Source organism: Balaenoptera borealis (genome assembly GCF_965194805.1).
Source record: "Balaenoptera borealis genome assembly, chromosome: 3".
NCBI lineage: Eukaryota > Metazoa > Chordata > Mammalia > Artiodactyla > Balaenopteridae > Balaenoptera > Balaenoptera borealis.
The window spans coordinates 165,900,352-165,922,397 of record NC_138866.1 but is presented as its reverse complement, the minus strand read 5'-3'; the positions used below and the strand labels follow the sequence as shown (position 1 = coordinate 165,922,397).

General features: G+C 38.8%; 2 protein-coding genes across 11 annotated transcripts in view; one reads left to right on the top strand and one right to left on the bottom strand.

The window, feature by feature from the left end:
• The window catches only part of MASTL (microtubule associated serine/threonine kinase like), a 75,007-nt gene extending 61,492 nt beyond the window's left edge, over positions 1 to 13,515 (bottom strand). For all 10 annotated transcript variants that reach the window (XM_082385380.1, XM_082385379.1, XM_082385374.1 and 7 more), the window contains exons 1-4: positions 13,244 to 13,515; positions 9,802 to 9,939; positions 4,614 to 4,753; positions 3,853 to 3,941 (exon numbers count right to left, since the gene is read on the bottom strand). In XM_082385380.1, the coding sequence (XP_082241506.1) occupies positions 3,853 to 3,941; positions 4,614 to 4,753; positions 9,802 to 9,939; positions 13,244 to 13,429 (553 nt within the window). In that variant the 5' untranslated portion in view covers positions 13,430 to 13,515. The remainder of the gene's footprint in view (positions 1 to 3,852; positions 3,942 to 4,613; positions 4,754 to 9,801; positions 9,940 to 13,243) is intronic.
• An 846-nt stretch (positions 13,516 to 14,361) lies between these two features.
• The window catches only part of YME1L1 (YME1 like 1 ATPase), a 33,417-nt gene continuing 25,732 nt past the window's right edge, over positions 14,362 to 22,046 (top strand). The window contains exons 1-2 of the mRNA XM_082385411.1: positions 14,362 to 14,580; positions 19,176 to 19,307. Of these exons, the coding sequence (XP_082241537.1) occupies positions 14,548 to 14,580; positions 19,176 to 19,307 (165 nt within the window). The 5' untranslated portion in view covers positions 14,362 to 14,547. The remainder of the gene's footprint in view (positions 14,581 to 19,175; positions 19,308 to 22,046) is intronic.

Here is a 22,046-nt window from a genome sequence, read left to right as displayed (position 1 = left end):
ACACAACATTGTAAAACAATTATAGTCCAATAAAGATGTTAAAAAAAAAAAAAAATAGAATCCACTTGCCAATGCAGGGGAAATGGGTTCGAGCCCTGGTCTGGGAAGATCCCACATGCCACGGAGCAACTAAGCCCGTGCACCACAACTACTGAGCCTGTGCTCTAGAGCCTGTGAGCCACAACTACTGAGCTCGTGTGCCACAACTACTGAAGCCTGAGCACCTAGAGCCCGTGTTCCGCAACAAGAGAAGCCACCACAATGAGAAGCCTGCGCACTGCAACAAAGAGTATCCCCCACTCGCCGCAACTAGAGGAAGCCTGCGCGGAGCAATGAAGATCCAACGCAGCCAAAAATAAATAAATAAATAAATAAATAAATTTATTTTAAAAAAAAAAGAAAAGGAGGTTGTAAAAACCGCTAAGAAAGGAATCAAAATATTAAGAATATAAAATAAATTTCAAAAACAGAATCTATTTAAGGAATTAATATAAATTGTGGGCCCCTCATGTGAGCTAACTATGTAAGTATAGGGCAAGATAGAAAATGATACAGATTTTTATCAGGTTTCAATGTGTAACATTGTAAAATAGAACATTCAGCACTCACACATAATATTTTACTATTTTCTTTAGCTATCAAAAGTAGTAAGAGAAGTGTAACGCTTTGTATGTGGTGTAAGACTTTAAAAGGTAGGATGAAAGTTTGAACTTAATGAATTTCATTTATACCTCACTTTGATGAAACAATAAAAACGACAATAATCTTCTTTAAAAATATTTTACAAATTAAACAAGTTAAAAAATATTATGGCAATGATTTCTTGGTTATGACTTTAAAAGCACAGGAAAAAGGCAAAAATAACAAATGGGACTATATCAAACTTCAAAACTTCTGCACATCAAAGGAAACAATCAACAGACTGAAAATACAACCTACAGAATGGGAGAAAATATCTGTAAATTATTTATCTGATAAGGGGTTCATATACAGAATATAGAAACAACTACAACTCAATAACAAAAAACCCCAAGTAATCTAATTAAATTGTGAACAAAAGTCTTGGATAGCCATTTCTCTAAAGAAGATATACAAATGGCCAACATGCTTATGAAAAGATGCTCAACATTAGTAACCAATAGAAAAATGCAAATCAAAACTACAATGAAATATTACCTTACACCCATTAGGATGGCCACTATCAAAAAACAGAAAATAAAAAGATTTGGAAAGAATGTGGAGAAATTGGAACCCTTGTGCATTGCTGGTAAATTGTAAAATGTAAAACTGTGCAGCCACTATGAAAAACACAGTGGAGGTTCCTCAAAAAATTAAAACTAAAATTTGATCTATATGACCCAGCAATTCCACTGCTGGGTATACACCCAAAAGAATTGACAGCAGGGTGTTTAAGACTTATTTACATACTCATGTTCATTGCAGCATCATTCTCAATGGCGAAGAGGTAGAAGCAACCCAAATACCTATCGACAGGTGAATGGATAAAGAAAACACGGCACGCATATGTATATCTGTGTGTGTGTGTATAAAATTTGGCCTTAAGAAAGAAAGAAATCCTGTCACATGCTACAATATGGATGAACTTGAGGACACTATGCTAAGTGAAATAAGTCCGTCACAAAAAGACAAGTACTGAATGATTCTACTTATATGAGGTATCTAAAGTAATCAAACTCATACAGAAAGTAGAACTGTGGCTGCCAGGGCTGCGGGGAGGGGAAAATGGGGTACTGAGTTTCAGTTTTACAAGATGAAAAAGTTGTAGAGATCTGTTGCACAACAATGTGACTAGAGTCAATATTACTAAAGTACACACTTAAAAATGGTTAAGATGGTAAATTTTACCTTATGAGTTTTTTAAAATCACAATCCAAAAAAAAAAAAAGGAAAAGAAAGAAACCAAATCAGAAAAACCTGTATGCTCCAAGATGTTTGTTTTTTGTTTTGTTTTTATTTATTTATTTATTTATTTATCTATTTATGGCTGTGTTGGGTCTTCGTTTCTGTGCAAGGTCTTTCTCTAGTCGTGGCAAGCGGGGGCCACTCCTCATCGCGGTGCGCGGGCCTCTCACTATCGCGGCCTCTCCTGTTGCGGAGCACAGGCTCCAGACGCGCAGGCTAAGCAGCCGTGGCTCACGGGCCTAGTTGCTCCGCGGCACGCGGGATCCTCCCGGACCGGGGCACGAACCCCATGTCCCCTGCATTGGCAGGCGGATTCCCAACCGCTGCACCACCAGGGAAGCCCCCAAGATGTTTTTCATAGAATTATTTATATTAACCTAAATTCACAATGTTTGGGAGCCATCTTTAAGCTAAACCATGAGATATGAAAAAATAAAAATAAAAAATATTAATATTATAATACAAAAATAATTTAAATTCATCAGCAATATCACCCTAATACAAAATTTTTCTGGGACTTCCCTGGTGATCCAGTGGTTAAGACTCCAAGCTCCCAATGCTGGGCGCACGGGTTTGATCCCTGGTAGGGGAGCTACAATCCTTCATGGCGCACAGCGCAGACCAAAAAAAAAAAAAAAAGAAAAAAAGGAAAAAAAATACAAAATTTTTCTCATTTGTAATTTTTCCCAATATCTTTTCTGAAACTGAGGAGTTAGATTTGCCTTATTAAAAAATGTTTAGATTTTAGAAAAATAAGTGATTAATATACTGTATAGTATGGAACATCCCTAGTGCTTTTCATCTACAATCTGTACTTATTATTTCTGCTATGAAAAGTATGGGTAGTCACGTGAGGTAGGATTAATAAAAACTATAAATGGTCCACATCAACTCAGGTCACATTTTACCAAGCATATGAAAAATCTTTGGGTCTTCAAAATGCTTCAAAATTTGTACTTGCAAATAAAGAATTGTAGCTCTCTATTTACTTTCAAATATTTATAATCCCATGGTTAATAATTTATAACCCAATCTTTGGTTCTACTGCTCATTTATTTCCATACTCTGCCATTTTGGTAGATAATACAACATGCTACCAAGTCAGGAAGCTGTCATTTCTCCATGTTTCTATAATAAACTTAAGTAGTTTCTAGTTTCTCCCTGTTAGAAACAATGCTGCTACAAACAACTTTATTCATATATATTATTCTTTTGAACCATTTCCTTAGAATAAATTCCAAGACACAAGTCACTAGGTCGAAAAGAATTAAAAGCTTTGTTTCTTAAATCATACTGGTCAATTTCCTTTGGAAAGAACTATGCTTATTTACAATGTCCCTAGGAAAACTTCCTGTGCTCTCTGCAGTCTCATTAACACTGGACCTTCAGCTCTCCTTTTTTTCTTTTGGCTAGCTTAATAGTGTGAAATGATTCATTTATTACTTTTTTAAATAAGCATTTCTAGTGCTACGAGTAGTGAAATTAACATACTCCCATATATATGTATTTGTGAATTCTGTGTTTATTTTCTCTGCCCCCTGTTTATCAAGGTGGTGGTCATGTATATTTGAATAATTTCTTTAGGTATTAGTTGTCTATCATGTTGTAGTTATTTTAGTCATTTTACTGATGTTTAATTGGTCAGCACCAGTTTCAGTAGGGATAAAAATTTGGAAGAACAGAAACTGTCATTTCCTCTTTGAAGATCCAAAGATCTTCAAGGACCTTTGAGGATATAAGATTAGTTAATCCGTTTTCATCTTTAATTGAATGAAAATACCAGTATACTTTTTTAGCCTATTGCAGAAAAAAATAATCATCAAATTTTATTCATTATAAACTAACAAAGAAAACAGTATAAGTTAATGAAATGTAGTGTCTAAAATGTGTTGGATTTTTTAAAAGGTACTTACTTGCTGTGTTTCTTACCTCTATTCAAAGTAACTTTGGAAAGGCCAAAATCTGTTAGTTTAATATGACCTTCATTAGAAATAAGCATATTGTCTGGTTTCAAATCCCTGCACATATAAAAAACAAATAGCAGATAACTAAAAAAGAGCTAGTGTTGATTTTAGAATTACCAGAAAAAAACCCAGAAAGTTACAGAACAATCAAACCCGACTTATTTTCTCTCACTGGTGGCTTTGAAAGTGCAGAAAACAACTCTCAAAAGCAAACTATATTTTGTATATCTGAATCTACAAGAAAGTTAACTATTTAATGCTAGGTTATCTTTGGCATTATTCATTACATATTCTATTAAAATAAATAAACTTCATTAGGTAAAATAAACCTCAAGCCAGGTCAAAATCATATTTACCTCTTTCAAGGAGGGTGAGATTAAGCCTTAATCGAAAAGAGCCACTTAACCTTTCTTTGCAAAGAGCAAAACACTGTAAATCAGCTGGCATTACAAAATATAGCACTTTTGTATGATGTACAGCTAAAGGAGTGGAAAAAAGATTCAATATTCTCCACAAAATGGGATACCCGAAGACAAAGCAACATATTCAAAACACACAGGGAGATGAAAGAAGAGTTGATATAATTTCTAAACTCACACAAGTTACTACCAAACTTTAGATAACCCATATATGTGGGGTTATGCAAATATTTAAGACTCAAATATTTAATACATAATTTGATTACTTGTGCTTTAAGTAATAGTTTGGAGAAAAGTCAGTCTTTACCTGTGGATGATTTCATGTCTATGAAGATAGTCTAGAGCCAATGCCACTTCAGAAATATATTTCACAGCCATCTCTTCATCAAAATAACCATATATGTGTAGGAGAGACTTGACATCTCCACCTATGAGATACTCCATTACCTGTCAAAAGGAATATAAATATTGCAAAATAAAACCAATATGACTACTTTCAAAATATCTTACTTGAGCATTATGGTTATGCATTTTTAGCATGGTCCTATAAGACACATTTTCTTGGTGTCACGCAGTACACATCAATACCAGGTTTACTCATACTGCCATACACTTTTAAAAATTTAAATTAAACTGTTCAGTCTGAACAAAAATTCAGACACACAGAAAAGGTGTGAGAAGAGCAGGATGACTTCTCATGTTCTCTTCATCTACATTTGCCCATCGTTAGCACTTTGCCACATTTGCTTTCTTCCTCTCCACATATATGAATATAAAAATAAATATTTATGCTAATCATTAACATGATTATGTTACATAATAAACATAACACAATTATTAACATCATTAACATAAATATCTTACATGCATGTATTTTTGTTCAGATTAAACAGTTTAAAAAAATATGGCGACATTAGCAACTGGTATTAATCTATAACTTTAAAATTTTGGCTGACTAACTCAAGAATAAAGTTGAAGAGGTCATCATGTATCTCCCAACAAGGTCATTCTTATGTAACTATAGCATAATAAAATGCACGGAATTTAATGCTAAAATAATGCTATTACCTGTTGTATAGTCTGTATTCAAATTTCTCTGATTACCTCAATATTGTTCCTGATGGCCTCTCTCCTCGTCTCTCATGCCCAGGCCAGGACCATGCATGAGATTTAGTTGTCATATCTCTTTCATCTCCTTTAATCTGGAATAACTTTTTGCCTTTTTTTGGCAGGGTGCTGGATGGGGTATGGGACGGTCTTTCATGACATCTGATTATTTCCTTATGATTCAATTCAGGTTATGAATATTGGGCAAGAATACTACAAAATCTACGTTGAGTACTTCGTAGTGACTTCCACCAGATGAGACTGCTAAACATTAGTGTGTTCCATTCCTGGTAATCTTAACTTTGATGACTTAGTTAAGGTGGTGGCTTCCAGGTTTCTCCACTGAAGAAGTATTTTCTCCCTCTTTGTAATTAATAGGCAATCTGGGGAAGATACTTTGAAACTATGTAAATACCCTCTTTCCCCAACAAACTTTCAAGCAATGATTTTAGCATCATATGACTATACGTGATTCTTGCCTGAATTCATTACTGCTATGAGGCTGCAAAGCTCTATTAATCTTTCTACATGTACTAGTCATTATTCTCAAAATTTTCTATAGTTTCAAGCTATAAAATATTGCCTACTAAGGACTTGATAATATAAGGTCATTTCTTTCCTCTTTAAGGCAATCACTTCCCTGATACACAGAGGTTAGTTAATATTTGTTGATGGTATGAATCATTAAAACATTACTAAGCACAAAAACTGTGCTAGCATGGGGAATATAGCATGAATAAAATGTAACTGATGCACTTAACGATTATAGTTTAGTAGTAGGGAAATAAGTAAGTAAACAGATAACTGTATTTGAGCTCATGAGAATGCTTGTTTTCTCACATCCTCATCAACAATGATTATCAATACTTTTTGTCAATCTAAGAAAGAGAAAATGAACTTGTTTAAATGTTTATTTACTTTTAGGGAGATTTAGCATCTTTACACTGCTTTTAGTCTTTCATATTTCTTCTCTGAATCACTTGTATTCTTTGCCTATTTTTCTAATGGGGTATTTACCCTTTCTTACTGACCATGTATATGGTATTTTGTGTCAAAGTAGGCTTTATTTTTCACTTAGTAAGACATGCACCATCCTATTAAAATAATCACATCAGTTTTCTTCTAGTACTTTTATGGATTCCCTTTTCGAGTAGAAATCTCTGATACAAAAGGGGAATAAATGAACTTTGCACTATCTCAAGTTTCATAACCACACAGAATTATTTCAAGTGACTTCAGAGAACAGAATCTTGACAGTACATACATCGTAAGGGCAAAAAGAATTGCAGAGAAATCCTAAATTGAATCCATTTGTTTTAGTGTTAGGAAAACAATACTGGTACTGCTATGTTGAAAATACTATATGCATATATATAGATATAGATATAGATATATAGATATAGTTAGGAACCCAGATTATCAGGGTGAAAGAATACAAATATTTTTCAAAATATTTTTATATTTTATATATTTTTCAAAAATGTTAAGCAAAAATTCTGTAATTTTCCTTTGACCTGGAAATATCAGCATGAACTCATGATATATTTTTCTATAAAAATGTGTGTTTCCTAGTCTATCCACTGAGAATGCCTAAAAGGAATGACAACCTAGTGGCAATGAACTTTTCTAATCACTACCTCCTAGATCATGGTCTCTAGACACTATTTCCCAAAAAGGAGCTAGACCTCCTTGCCTAGATCTAGTTCAGGACATTTGCAAAATGAGCCTTAACTATCTTGTCATGCCAGAAAGCAAGGAAGCTATCAGAATACTAGGATAGTATAAAAAGACAAAGAAATTAACTGAAGGGGCTCCCACTCACTAAAGATGGGACAATTTAAACACAGAAAAAAATGACTGCAATGGATTAAAACACATCAAAACTACAACATTCCATGAATTCATAAAGATACTTTAAAAAACACACTTATTTAGAGGTTGCACTTCGGAAAACTGGTAATGAAAGGGAAAGAATCAAGCATTTATTCTGCCTTCCTTAGACAAGCTGTATTTCAGAGCAATGAAATAGATAATAAGGGAAAGCTCTTTATAGAAGAATTCCAGCTAATAAAAGCTGAAGGAATAATAGAATTTTTTAAAATCATCATTTTGAAAGCCTTAATAAAGAATCCAGGCATTAGGGTAAGCTGGGATGAAGTGAGAGAGTGGCATGGACTCATATATACTACCAAATATAAAACAGATAGCTAGTGGGAAGCAGCCACATAGCACAGGGAGATCAGCTCAGTGCTTTGTGACCACCTAGAGGGGTGGGATAGGAAGGGTGGGAGGGAGACGCATATATATGTATATGTATAGCTGATTCACTTTGTTATAAAGCAGAAACTAACACACCATTGTAAAGCAATTATACTCCAACAAAGATGTTAAAAAAAAAAAAAAAAAATCCAGGCATTGAATCACAGGATGCCAAGACCATTACATGAAAGGTTGGTGGAGGAGTTGGAATGGATTAAACAAATTTGGTGAAGTGTTGCCAACTGGTGAACTTGGGTGATGATATATGGGAGTTCATTATAGTAATCTTTCAATTTTTGTATATGTTTGAACGTTTCCGTAATAAACATTTCCATCTTTATGTTTCTTGTACTTAGTATAGTACCTGGAAAGTAATAATCAATTATTTGTTGTTATTGTGGCTAAGTTTAGTCATACTTTATCTTTTTGTCTCAAAGTAGCTTTGATTTCTAGGAAATCTTTTGTCTAAGCCAGTGCTTCTCAAACTTTAACATGCCTGGGGATCTTGTTAAAATTCACAGTCTGGGGAATTCCCTAGCGGTCCAGCGGTTAAGACTCGCACTTCCATTGCAGGGGGTGCGGGTTCGATCCCTGGTCGGGGAACTAAGATCCCACATGCCACACAGCACGGCCAAAAACCAAAAAATAAACAAACAAACAAAATCACATTCTGATTCAGCAGATTTGGAGTGCAGCTTGAGATTCTGCATTTGTAATAAGCTCTCAGACAATGCTGATACTGCTTGTCTGTGGACACACTTTGAGCATCAAGGATCTAAACCAGTGATGAAGTTAGTAGACAAGATATGGCCGCCTATCTGACTTCAGCAATAATAACTCAAAAATATTATAGTAGGGACTTCTCTGGTGGCACAGTGGTTAAGAAACCACCTGCCATTGCAGGGGAGATGGGTTCGATCCCTGGTTCAGGAAGATCCCACATGCCGCGGAGCAACTAAGCCTGTGCGCCACAACTACTGAGCCCACGTGCCTAGAGCCTGTGCTCTTTGGCCCATGGGCCAGTTTGCCAACTACTGGCTTAAAAGATGTAAAGTCAATTATTCTGTTTGTTTACACTAAACAGAAGCTACTGGAGTTACCAAACATTTAATCCACACACTGTCTCTGAAGTCAGAAGAACATCTAGAACTTGAAGTCAAAACACCTACCATCCTCACCTCTTCCTGCCCCCACCCAAATTCCTCATTAGAATTAAGAGTGTAAGCTGCCGTGTTAAATGAAAAGCAAGCAACTCTCTAAGTCCATACACCCCAAATCCACCACTTCCCTAAATCTTTCCTTATTATACCCCAAGCTTTATGTAGTATTTCTATTATGCATCCTTTACTTACCAAATATTTGTAGCACTCTGTGCCACACACTGTTCTACATAGCTTATATCAACTTATTGAAATTTCATAACAACCTTTGAGGTAGGTACTATTATTATGTTCATTTTGCAAATGGGGAAACTGAGGTGTGATAGTTCATTTTATGTGTCAACTTGGCTAAGCCATGGTACCCAGATATTTGGTCAAACACTGATCTAAATGTTGCTGTGAAAGTATTTTTTAGATGAGATTAACATCTAAACCATTAGACTTTGAGTAAAAGCTGATTACCCTCCATCATGTGGGAGGGCCTTATCCAATCAGCTGAAGACCTGAAGAGAAAAAAAATTGAGGTGTCATCTCTTTCTCCTCCAAAGAGGAGGGAATTCTACCTCTTCACTGACTTTGAGCTTGAGCTGCAACATCAACTCTTCCCGGAGTCTACAGCCTGCTGGCCTACCCTGCAGATCTTGGACTTGCTCGCGCCATAACCATGTAGGGCAATTCCCTAAAATAAATCCCCCTCTCTCTACACACACACACACACACACACACATACACACACAGACACACACAGACACAGGCAGACAGACAAACACACACACACACTCTATTGTTCTTTTTCCCTGAGAACCCTAACTAACAGAACAGGTAAGGTAACTTGGCCAAGGTCATAAAGCTAGTACGTGCAAGATCTGGAATTCAAACCCAGGCACTCTGAACCCAGAGACTGTAATTCTTAAGTCACTGGGTTCAGTGATTCCTGAATGAAGAGAAAATGTCAAGTTATTTACTCACCAAGTAGACATTGTTTGCTGATTGCAGTGAATAGTACAAATGCACAATGAAAGGACTTTTGCTTAGGGCCAGGGCGTCCCTCTCAGCTTGTACTTGATGAGTCATATTTTTGTTGATCATGTCTGCTTTTTTGACAACCTGTAGTATGTAACATGACAATAGACACATCCATTTTATTTTTTATGACAAAGTATTCTCAGGTTTCCAAGTTGCCATCATGAAAACAATCAGAGAGAGAAAACACAGATGTTGTTTGGACCTCACATTGCCAGCGGGAAACTCTGCTAGAAAAACAGCTAATATGATGAAAACAAAACAAAACTTTGTTAACTTTTTTAACATAGAACTGCTTATCTTGGTATCAAGTGGCAAAAGTATCACATCCCTTTTGATAAGGAAAAAGATGTAAGCAAATGCTCCCTGACTACCCTACCTATTAGTAGAAAAAAAATTCTGTTCTGCTGTCCTTACAACTAAGCCAAAAGATAGTAATGTTCCTAATACGTCCCCAGATAATCAGGAATGTAGGCATAGAGAAATAGTAGCTAATTCATTTTTTTAAATTTCTGGTTCTTTGATGGATGGAAATAGAAACAGAAAGAGGAAGAATGTATGCTTGTTTGCCTGGGAAAAAAATTTCTTAAAAATGGTTAGAGTTTACTGAAACTTAATAGTCTCATATGCTGTGTTATAGAAAATAAATAACTACTCTTAAAATCTCCAGGTAATTGGTAAGGAAGCAAAACGATAATCTACATTAAAATTGGAGCACTAGGGCTTCCCTGGTGGCGCAGTGGATAAGAATCTGCCTGCCAATGCAGGGGACACAGGTTCGATTCCTGGTCCAGAAAGATCCCACATGCCGCGTAGCAACTAAGCCCATGCGCCACAACTACTGAGCCTGCGCTCTAGAGCCCACAAGCCACAACTACTGAGCCCGTGTGCCACAACTACGGAAACCCACGCACCTAGAGCCCGTGCTCCGCAACAAGAAAAGCCACCGCAGTGAGAAGCCCGCGCACCGCAACAGAGTAGCCCCCACTCGCCGCAACTAGAGAAAAGCCCGCGCACAGCAACGAAGACCCAACGCAGCCAAAAATAAATAAATTAAAAAAAAAATTGGAGCACTAAACTGAATAGTTAGTAACATTGAGATCAATTCTCAGGAAGATTACAAGTCAAAAAAAGGCATATTTCTTCCAAAGATTCAATAGAACATGTAATAAAATCATTAATATACTGTAAATTCCAGCCTTAGAGCCTTTCCATACACTGTAAATTCCAGCCTTAGAGCCTTTCCTTAGAGCCTTAGAGCCTTAGAGCCTTTGAAAACAAGGGAAACTGACAAAGCCAGTCTGAAACATGATTTCACCTATCATTCCACTAGATTGCAAGCTCTATGAGGGCATGTTCGTTTTGTTACCACTGTACACAGACCCTACACACAAAGCGGATATTCACAAATACTTATCAAAAAGTGTATTGGTGTCTTCATTTCAACAGCTAATAGTGACTGGTTAGTATAATAGAAGGAAACGCAAAAAATCTTGGGAACATACGAAGCGAGGGAGAATTAATTTCAATAGGGTGGGTCTGAAAGGTCAGGAAAGGTTTGAAGGGGGGCTAAGATGAACCTTAATACATAAATAACACAGGTGGAGAAGAGCAGAGAAGGGTGGAAGGAAGGCACTTAAGGAGGAAACAGAATAAACATAAGTTTGGAAGCAAGACAATACACAGAATTCAAGGACTAGCCAATTGTCTGGCGTGGCTAGAACATAGAATATGTAGAAGATACAGTGGAAGTTTAGAGCCAGAACTTGGAGCATGACTGCTTTCCTAAGGAGTTTGGACTTCAGCTTGCATGGCACAGTCTAAGGAATAAAATAGTGATTCCAGTTAGGGGCCTGTTCCAATAGACTAGGTATAGAAATGAAGGCCTGATGAACCTCAAAAACATCATGTCAAGTGAAAAAAGCCAGATGCAAAAGACCATATATTTCATGATTCCATTTATACGCAATGTCCAGAAAAGGCAAACATATAGTGATAGAAAGTAGACTGATGATTACTTGGGGCTAGGGGTGTTAAGGGGGGGAGACATTGCAGATGAGCAAGAGAGGTCTTTTCAGGGTGATGGAAATGTTCTAAAATTGGAATGTGGTCATGGTTACTCTATCTTTAATTTACTAAAAACTGAATTGTACTTTTAGAAGGAGAAAGAAAGAAAGAAAGGAAGGAAGGAAGGAAGGAAGGAAGGAAAGGGAAAGAAAGAAAGAAAGGGAAAGAAATAAATGGAAAAAATGAAGTCCTGTACTTGGGCAGGCTTGGGAATGGAATGGAAGGGGTAATACGAATGAATATGAGACAGAATTGACAGGCTTAGTTGAGAGAGAGAATGTACAGATGAAGTAGAGAAAAGTTAAAATGACTGAAGTTTCTAGCTTGAATGACAGAGATGGTGGTATTATTACATGGAGAGAAGGAATACAGGAGGCAGTTAGGTGGAGAGGATTGTTCGAAGTTAGGCAAGCACAATTCCGAGGTGCCTGCTAGATATTCACACAGCAATGTCCAACAGGAAGTTGAAACTGCACCAGACTGCTGGCTTCTTTCCTTTATCACCATCACTCAGTGCTGAGATGTGAGTAATCTGAAGCTATGGGAGTGGATGAGAATCAAGAGTGGCCAGAACAGCTTCAAATATATTGAAAGCTCTTGAATGCTTTGGAATGATATATACTACTGCAAGGATAAAGGAGTGATTTGGGACATATTTCAGCTTCATCTTTAAATATAAGTACATTCTACATTTATAGAATGAAGAGAAAAGTGGGGTTTAATGAGATCTTTTGGTTATATAGGTCAGAAGTTAATCTACATCACAGCATGCTGACTACAGTTAATCCTACATTGTATATTTGAAAGCTGCTGAGAGAGATCTTAAAAGTTCTCATCACAAGAAAAAAATTTTGTAGCTGTGTCATGATGGTTGTTAACTAGACTTATTGTGGAGATCACTCCGCCATAGACAAATACTGAATCATTATGTTGTACACCTGAAACTAGTAAATGTCAGTTACATCTCAATAAAAAAATGAATCTGTCAAACTGATAGAATTAAAATATAATATGGACATAACTGTTTCAAATTTAAAGTTTCAACCCTAATCCTGGTAAAGCCCAAATTAGTAAAAAGGATTCAGAAGTTCTGGCGTCTCCTAAGCTTTCGTGGTGCGAAGAGAAGGGCGGGGCAGAGGTGGCACCGACTTGCCCGCTCTGTCACCCCAAGTGAGAAGTCATCCCGCAGGGCTCCGGAGGTTTCAGCGAGCCAGGCACCCGTCTAGTCGTTCCAGCGGCCCTGGGGCCTGCCCAGTTCAGGGGGCGGGAAGGAGGGCCGAAGGGCCGGCCTCTTTCGCTTTCTGTATTCCTTGACTCTTACCTTCACCGCGTACAACCTGTTGCCTTTCTGCCCCAGATACACCTTCCCGAAGGCGCCGCGGCTAATGGGCTTCACTATGGTGAACTCTTCAATGGAGGGAGGTCGTGGCACCGGGATCCTATTCACGAACTCCCCTGTCGGCGTGCCTCCTCCACTCTCCATCTCGCCGCCGGCGGTGGTCTCCATAGCAGGCCAGCCCGGATGCAAGTCTCTGTCAGCGACCAAGGCCCCTTCTGGAGCCCAAATCCCGCCAACTGGTTTCAAAGTGAGGCTCCGCCCATGCCGCGCTTCGGCCGTGACGTCACCCCGTCGCTGCGCACACCACGCCCAATCCAGTGCGGCCCCGCCCCTGTCACCTGCTCTGCGTCGACGCAGAAGCCAATGAACTTGAAGGCGGGGCAGCTGGGAAATTCTTGAACCAACCACAGGCTCTTCCAGGGTGACAGCGGCTCACGTACCTCGTTTGTAGGGACAGGGGGCGGCACAAATAGTTCTTGGCAGACGGGGAAAGGGATTACGGGGTCTTGAATCTGAATCGAGGGATTTGAAGAGTTTTCTCCCGACCTCCAAACGAGGCTGGTGGGACCCGGCCCTCATCCCACTTTTTTTGTTTGTTTTTTAAACTCCTTTGCGGCCTCCCACCCGCGGGAGAAACGTAAACCAGTTCGGTCTGGTCCGTGAAACAATGGCCAGTGAAATCACAGAATGTGGAGAAACTGGATGAGCCGGATGCGCATGACTGGTCCTGTAATTTGACATTTTAACAGGATGTAACTTGCCTATCTGAAATAGGAAGAGTTATTTATTGTGGGGAAGATAAAGAGCACTTAATTGTAGCAAACGAGCTTATTAATAGCTCAAGGCCCAGTCAGAACAGGAAAATATATTGGAAGTATTGATAACGAAGCTGGAGAAAGATTTAACAGGGTCCGTGTCTTTCCCCTTTAAAAAGAAACTACAGCCAGTGAGCTTTGGGGCTCCGGCGCGTGCATTACTCAACGTGAACGTGAACTACCTTGGGGGGCGTCAGCTGCCCCCTAAAAGGCGGAGCGTTGACGCACGCCCCTGAGTGGCGGCCTCACCTGCCCCGGAAGTACTGTTGCGTTAGCGCCTTGCCTTCCGGGGCAGATTGTCTGTCTTTGCAGCAGCTGTAGGCAGGGGAGGCCATTTTCCGTTTCTAGGAAGAGTGAGGGCGAGAGGAGAGAGAAAAGAAGGGGAAAAAAGGGCTCAGCGCCTCCCCGCTGGGCCGTGGACAAGAGGGACAGTTTCGGCAGGCGGGTGAGGTCGCTGACGGCCTGGAGAAGATGTTTTCCCTGTCGAGCACCGTTCAGCCCCAGGTGGGTCCGGCATCCAGTCCATTTTTCTTCCCCCGCCCTGCCCGCGTTTGCCGTTTGCGTTTCTTGGAAGTGGTTTCTCTTAAGGGATCGTAGGAGGGAAGCGTTTAATCCAGTTGGAGTCCTGGGGTTGAGAAGGGATCGGGGCAACGCTGAGAGTAAAGGGCTGACGATGAAGCAGAAGCAAAATACGAGCGTGATGGAGACCTTGGCTTATCGATTTGATTGCGTGGAATTTTTGCTACAGAATCCATCAGGCATTGTTCAGTGCTAGACGTTCTGGGGTGGGGGTGGGGAGGGGGCAGGGGAAACGTCTGCCGTAGGTGTAAAGGGAGCAAGTGATGTTCCTTTTCCATCCTTCGCCTCTTCAAAGACTTTCGTCTTCACAACCCGGATTCTCTACTCTTTCTTTTAAATGGAATTTAACCCAAACATGCTATAAAAATTTGAATAATCTCCTATGAATGCTTTCTTTTTTTGACCGAAAGTAACTAATAAATATATATTGATATATTTAAGTTATTGACTGCTTGCACTTAAAATTTTGATTCAGCCTCCTCCCCATCTTTTCATTTTTGAAGCAAAAGGGCAGAGAAAAAAGATTCCAAGCGTTTTTATTTTTAATTCTTCTTTCAGGAGTAATCACCGGTAACAATGTTTTGTTCTTAGTTCATTTAAAAATCTTTTTTGATGGTGACATTTTAATTTTTTTTTTTGAGAGTTCTTCACAGTTTTGCAAATAAACGGTTTTTGAAAACATTCCGTTTTAAAAATAATTTTTGACGTTCTTTAGTTTCTTGGTTAAAGCATATAATTATGTCCCTCTGTGTAACCTCCACTCCCTTTTGTTTTGTTTTGTTTTGAATTTTGCTAGTACTGGTGGGGTAATAAAAAATGAAGTGGTTAGTTATTTATTGGGCATCAGTAATGTGCTAGGTGAACAAAGCAAATGTGGAATCTTGATGATATGAAGTAAAAAATGAGTAGGAGATAGCCAAGTGAAGAGTGAATAGATGTGAACAGGTAGACAGAACATCTGGAGGTTCTGAGATAGTGACAAGCCTAGCTGATTGGAGGAATAAGAATAAGGCCAGTGTGGCTAGAGCGTGGTGATTAAAGGGCCAGTGACGGAAAGGAGGTTGGGGAGAAGACTTGATGCAGATTATACGGGGTGTTACGATAAGGGACTTTGGACTTTAAGTTTGTTGGAAACCACTGAATACTTTTAAGCATGTTAAGGAGTAACATGATCAGATTTACATTACAATCTATTACAGAGTAATAGATTACTCTGGCTTCCTGCTGTGTGGAGAATGTGGAAGGACAGAGTGGAAATGTTTTCAGTTTAGGATGTTACTACACTAATCCAGAGAGGGATAATGCACCGGTAAGTGGTGACAGTGGTTATGGAAAGAAGGGGATGAGATTTATTTTGAAAAAAGAACAGAGGGAATTCCCTGGTGGTCCAGTGGTTAGGACTTCATGCTTTCACTGCCAAGGACTGGGGTTCAATCCCTGGTCGGGAAACTAAGATCCCAGAAGCCGCGCGGTGTGGCCAAAAAAGAAAGAAAGAAAAAAGAATAGAATTTAATGAGGAATGATGGAAAGAGGTGTTTCTGGGTTTGATCAGCTGGATGCAAGTAGGTGTTATTTACCAAGATGACCGGTGTCTGGAGGAGTCCTGCCAATCGTTTGAAAAAGAATTTGACTTGGGGCTTCCCTGGTGGCGCAGTGGTTGAGAATCTGCCTGCCAATGCAGGGGACACGGGTTCGAGCCCTGGTCTGGGAAGATCCCACATGCCGCAGTGCCTGCCAATGCAGGGCACACGGGTTCGAGCCCTGGTCTGGGAAGATCCCACATGCCGCAGAGCAACTAGGCCCGTGAGCCACAACTACTGAGCCTGCGCGTCTGGAGCCTGTGCTCCGCAACGAGAGGCTGCGATAGTGAGAGGCCCGCGCACCGCGATGAAGAGTGGCCCCCGCTTGCCGCAACTAGAGAAAGCCCTCGCACAGAAACGAAGACCCAACACAGCCAAAAATTAATTAATTAATTAAAAAAAAAAAAAAAGAATTTGACTTGGCTTGCTGAATTCAATATTAAACCTTTTGAAACTGAACTGCAAGAAATTGATGTCAGGAAGATCCGATTTTAGGAGAATTTATCATTAGCTGAATGGAGTTAGTGGTATGCAATGTCGGTAGAGGTAGTGAAGGAATTTTCTGTACTATAGGCAGTCCTAACTGGACTCATGTAGGACCGTTATATGACACAGAAGTTCAACCTTTTCATTGAGGAGAGATCAAACCATCTTTTAGCAGGTTAAATTCTTTATTGAATGAGAAGAGGTACAACTAATTAAAATAAAACTTTTCAAGGTTATCGACAGGAAATTCCCTGGCGGTCCAGTGGTTAGGACTTCACACTCTCGCCGAGGGCCCAGGTTCAATCCCTGCTCGGGGAACTAAATTCCCACAAGCCGCACAGGGAGGCCAAAAAAACAAAACCAAAAAATGTATAGACAGAAAATATGTATCTCAAAATAATTTCATTCCTGTAGTTCTTTGTTTGTTTGTTTGTTGTTCTTGCTTTTCGGTCACGCTGCAAAGCTTGTGGGATTGAACCCAGGCCCTCAGCAGTGAAAGCATGGAGTCCTAACCACTGTACCGCCAGGGAATTCCCTGATTCTTGTAATAGTTTGAAAAGAGCTTATCGTTTCTTTCTGACTGTAAAAATAATACAAGCTAATTGCCAAAAATCCTGAAAAGAAAAATATAAATAAGAAAAATCACTTATAATTTCATCACCCCAATAGATCACAGTTTAGAATAAGTTCTTTCATCCTTTTAACTCTACACAAATATGTGTATGTATATTTTTTTTAAAAATGTTACATAAAGGTTTACGGCTCGCTTTTTTCATTTAAAAAACAATATTATGAATTTATTTTTGTATCAATAACCGTGGGATGAAAAGTCTTTAAGTGAAATCTGGAGTCAGATTATCTGGGTTAGAATCCTTCCTATAGTACTTTCTTGCTGAGAAAGTGTAGTAGTGTGATAGAAATGTAATAGTAACTAATGTTTATAGCTGTTAGGAGGATTAAATGAGATAATATAAGTAAAGTACATAGTTCAAAATGTGGCATATAGTAAGAGCCCATTTAATTTAATCATTTGCTCAACAGATATTTATTTAGCATCTACTGTGTGCATTATTGTTGCACTGGGATACAGTATTGAATGAAATAGAGAAAGTAAGGTAGAGAAAAATAAAATATAAAGTGTTAAGTTATATTAAGTATAATGTAAAAACAGTTTATATTAAATAATTTATAAATAAAATAGAAAAAAATAATAAAATAGAGGGAAAAAACCCCTTGCCACATGAAACTTATGCTCCAGTGGGAGAATGTGGTATAATAAATAAAAACTATTTGGTCTTTGTTCCCAGTTCTTGGCACAGAGCTCCTAAAACCCTTGAAATTTCCTGTGTGATGGGCGTGTCTTTATTCTTAAAGCCCCTCTTTGGATCATACCTGGATTTACGCTAATGAGGTGACTTGGATTGGGATTTCTAGTAAACAATATATAGGTAAATAAGTAAATATATGAAGTGTGTTAGATAATGAAAATGTCAAGAAGAAAAAATAGAGCAGAGGAAGGCAACAAGGAATATTTTTTAGGGGAGGGTTGCTGAAATCTTACATAGGTTGTCCAGGGAGAAGATGCATGAAAAGATGACTTTTGAGTTAAGAACTGAAGGGAGAGCAAACTATGTGACTAACTGGACAGGCGAGAATAAACGGCAGTGTAAAGTCCTTGAGGTGAGGGCCTGCCAGGTGTGTTCCAGGAACAGAAAGGGGGATGCGGTGGTGGGAGCAGAGAGAAGGAAGGGGAACTTAGTGCTGGATCAATTCGGAGAGGTGATAAAGAGCCAGGGAGGGCTTTCTCTGTCATCGTTATTAGGACGTTGACTTTTATTGTGAGAATAGCCATTGGAGGGTTTTGAGCAGAGGAGTGATGAGAGCTGACTGGCTTTAATAGAGCAGATTCAGGGAGAGAAGTTAGGATGCAGTTGTAAAAATCCACATATAGATGATGGTGACTTAGAATAGGGTGGTGCAGTGGGGAAGTTGAAAAGTATAAAATTCTGGGTATATGCTTACTTGTTTCATGTCTGCGAAATATTTCATTTTTGTGGTGGTATCATTTGTGTAGCCACTCCCCTATTGGACATTTCTAGCTTTCCACAAATTTTCAAATATTTTGATGAAAACTGTCTTCTGTGCATATGCAAGCATAGATCATTACTTACTAGATTATTTCCTTGGAATAAATCCCTAGAAGTTAGATTGCTCGAATGGTGAAATGTATGTATTTTTAATACTTTTGCTGTATATAACCCCTATACTATCCTGAAGGGATATACCAGTTTTCTTCCTACCAGCAATAATCTGAGTATTTATAATTTTTAATGTATAGTTTTGATATACGGTGTATATTTAACTTTTTACAATACCCAATCCTGACAATAACTAGTTTTTTTCTGTTTTTATTTTAAAAAGCACTACTTATTTTCAACTTCTATCTTTTTATAGGTTACAGTTCCTCTGAGTCATCTCATCAATGCCTTCCATTCACCGAAAAACACATCTATTTCTGTCAGTGCATCAATTTCTCAAAACCAGCATCGAGATGTAGTGTCTGAGCATGAGGCTCCCAGCAATGAGGTAATAGTTTTTACCCTGGGTGTGTGAGAAAGTTTTTTTAGTTTAGTACATTGTAAACATGCCTGAAATAACTTTCTATGTTTAGGCATTTGTAACAGGGTGATTTCTGTCTTCAGCTTAATCTCCCTTAATCTCTCTTTTACGTTTAAAGATGTCCAACTCTGGCTTTGTTGTACATATAGAAATATTACTTTATTTTATTTTTAACATTTAATTTATAAAAAATTTCATGTGGCAGTGTATTGGTATTCACTTCCTACGTTACTGCTTGTAATGTTTAGATATTCTTTTGTGTTGCTTCAATGGTAGCAGGGAACCTACAGTTAACTACAGTTAACTCCATAATTCCCATAATTCTCAGGAAAGATAGAATAGCAAGAAGTTATCATCTACTGCCTTATAGGAGCTTTCAGTGTAATTGAACAATTAGAATATAGATACCTGAAAGTGAAATGTATAAGCTATGAAACCATACTTTGAGTATTCAGAGAATTATAAAATCATTGTGGCCTAGGATATAGCGAATTCCCAACCTAGGAACCTTGTGTTTACAAGATTCATTAATAAGATAGTTGCTTGTAGCTCAGACTACATTTTTCATAGTAAACATTATAATCTACAGTTAAGTTTCTCAGAAGCCTCTTTAACCATAAATAGCTTATGTTCTTAGTCCTGATATCAGGGGCTATGGCAAAGGACAGTAGAGGAGGAGTTGAAAAAAAGTTTGCGGGACTTCCTTGGTGGCCCAGTGGTTAAGACTCCACGCTTCCAATGCGGGGGGCCCGGGTTCGATCCCCGTTTGGGGAACTACAATCCCACATGCCATGTGGCGCAGCCAAAAAAAAAAAAAGTCTGCTTTTGGTGGGGGTGGGATGGGGAGTGGTTGTGAGGTGAGTCTTGGGATACAATTTTACTTAGATGAAAAGTTTGTCTTTATGCTTTCTTTTTTTTTTTTTTTTCTTTTTTAATTTATTTATTTATTTATTTTTGGCTTCATTGGGTCTTTGTTGCTGCGCGCAGGCTTTCTCTAGTTGGCGGCGAGCGGGGGCTACTCTTCCTTGCGGTGGGCGGGCTTCTCATTGCGGTGGCTTCTCTTGTTGCGGAGCATGGGCTCTAGGCATACGGGCTTCAGTAGTTGTGGCACATGGGCTCAGTAGTTGTGGCTCGCGGGCTCTAGAGAACAGGCTCAGTAGTTGTGGCGCATGTGCTTAGTTGCTCCGCGGCATGTGAGATCTTCCCGGACCAGGGTTCGAACCCGTGTCCTCTGCACTGGCAGGCGGATTCTTTTTTTTTTTAAAGTATTTATTTATTTATTTATGGCTGTGTTGGGTCTTCGTTTCTGTGCTAGGGCTTTCTCTAGTTGTGGCAAGCGGGGGCCACTCTTCATCGCAGTGCGCGGGCCTCTCACTATTGCGGCCTCTCTTGTTGCAGAGCACAGGCTCCAGACGCGCAGGCTCAGTAATCGTGGCTCACGGGCCCAGCTGCACCGCGGCACGTGGGATCTTCCCAGACCAGGGCTCGAACCCGTGTCCCCTGCATTGGCAGGCAGATTCTCAACCACTGCGCCACCAGGGAAGCCCTGGCAGGTGGATTCTTAACCACTGTGCCACCAGGGAAGCCCCTATTCTTTCCTTTTATATTTTCTGCCAAATTCCTATTGCCTCTGTCTATAGGCAATCCATTCTTGTCTTCTGTTGTGACACCCTTCTTCCAAGTTACAGCCCGAGAGCTTTCCTAATAAGACTGCATGTATCAAAATTGCTACGTGCAGTAATATTATGTTCATTTTAGAAATTTTGGAAAATATTATGTAGGTAGAAGAAATTAAATTAACCTATGATCCTGCTTCTCTTTTTCTCACTTGTACTTTTATATTTTATAATAGTTGGATCATACTTTATATGCTGATTTAGATTTTGCTTGATCATTTAATAGTCTTAAGAACTTTTTATTCCATACATTTTCTTTATTTTTAATGACTTTCAGAGTGTTCATTTTATGATGTTCTATTGTTGGAAATTGTTTCCAATTTTTTGCTGCTCTAAACAACTCCATTTGTACTCTCTGTGGTGCTGAATGTTTGACTATTTCATCAAGTGAAATGGCTAGGTCAGTAGTGAAGTACATTTTGAGGGCTTGAAAAGTAGCTAACCTCTAGAAGCCAGTGCTGAGCTTAAGACTAATGGTCTCAAATACAGAATTGGTGTCTTATCCTCTGATTTACCTTCATTATTCCTATGGTTTATCACTGATGACCGTTTGTTATTGCTTCACAAACATTTTCATTCTTCTTAAGCATCCTCCCTCATCTCTACTCGCACTTCCTTTGCTCTGAGGTTACATTGCTTTCATCAGGTCTTGCTCATCCAAACACCCACTTCACAGCGCAAGCAAAAACTTTCAACTTCCTTCAAGCTACTGACTTCTTTTCCTGTTGCTTTCAGACTTCTTGAAAAAGTAGTACTCTGAACTTAATATCTATTCTTGCTAAACTTTTATTCATACTACATCCCATTGTAGTTTGGCTACTACTTTTACCATTTTATAGACTTGTTTTGGTATATTTTGTTGACTTCCTTAGCAGTAAGTACAGGCCTTTTTAAAAATCCACATCTTTTTCATCTTTTCCTTAGCATTTGACCTTGCTGAACATCCACTGCTTTCAAAATACTTTCATAAACTGAGGGATACTACATTGATGGGTTTTTTTTTTCTCTTTCTGTTTTGCTGGGCTTTTTT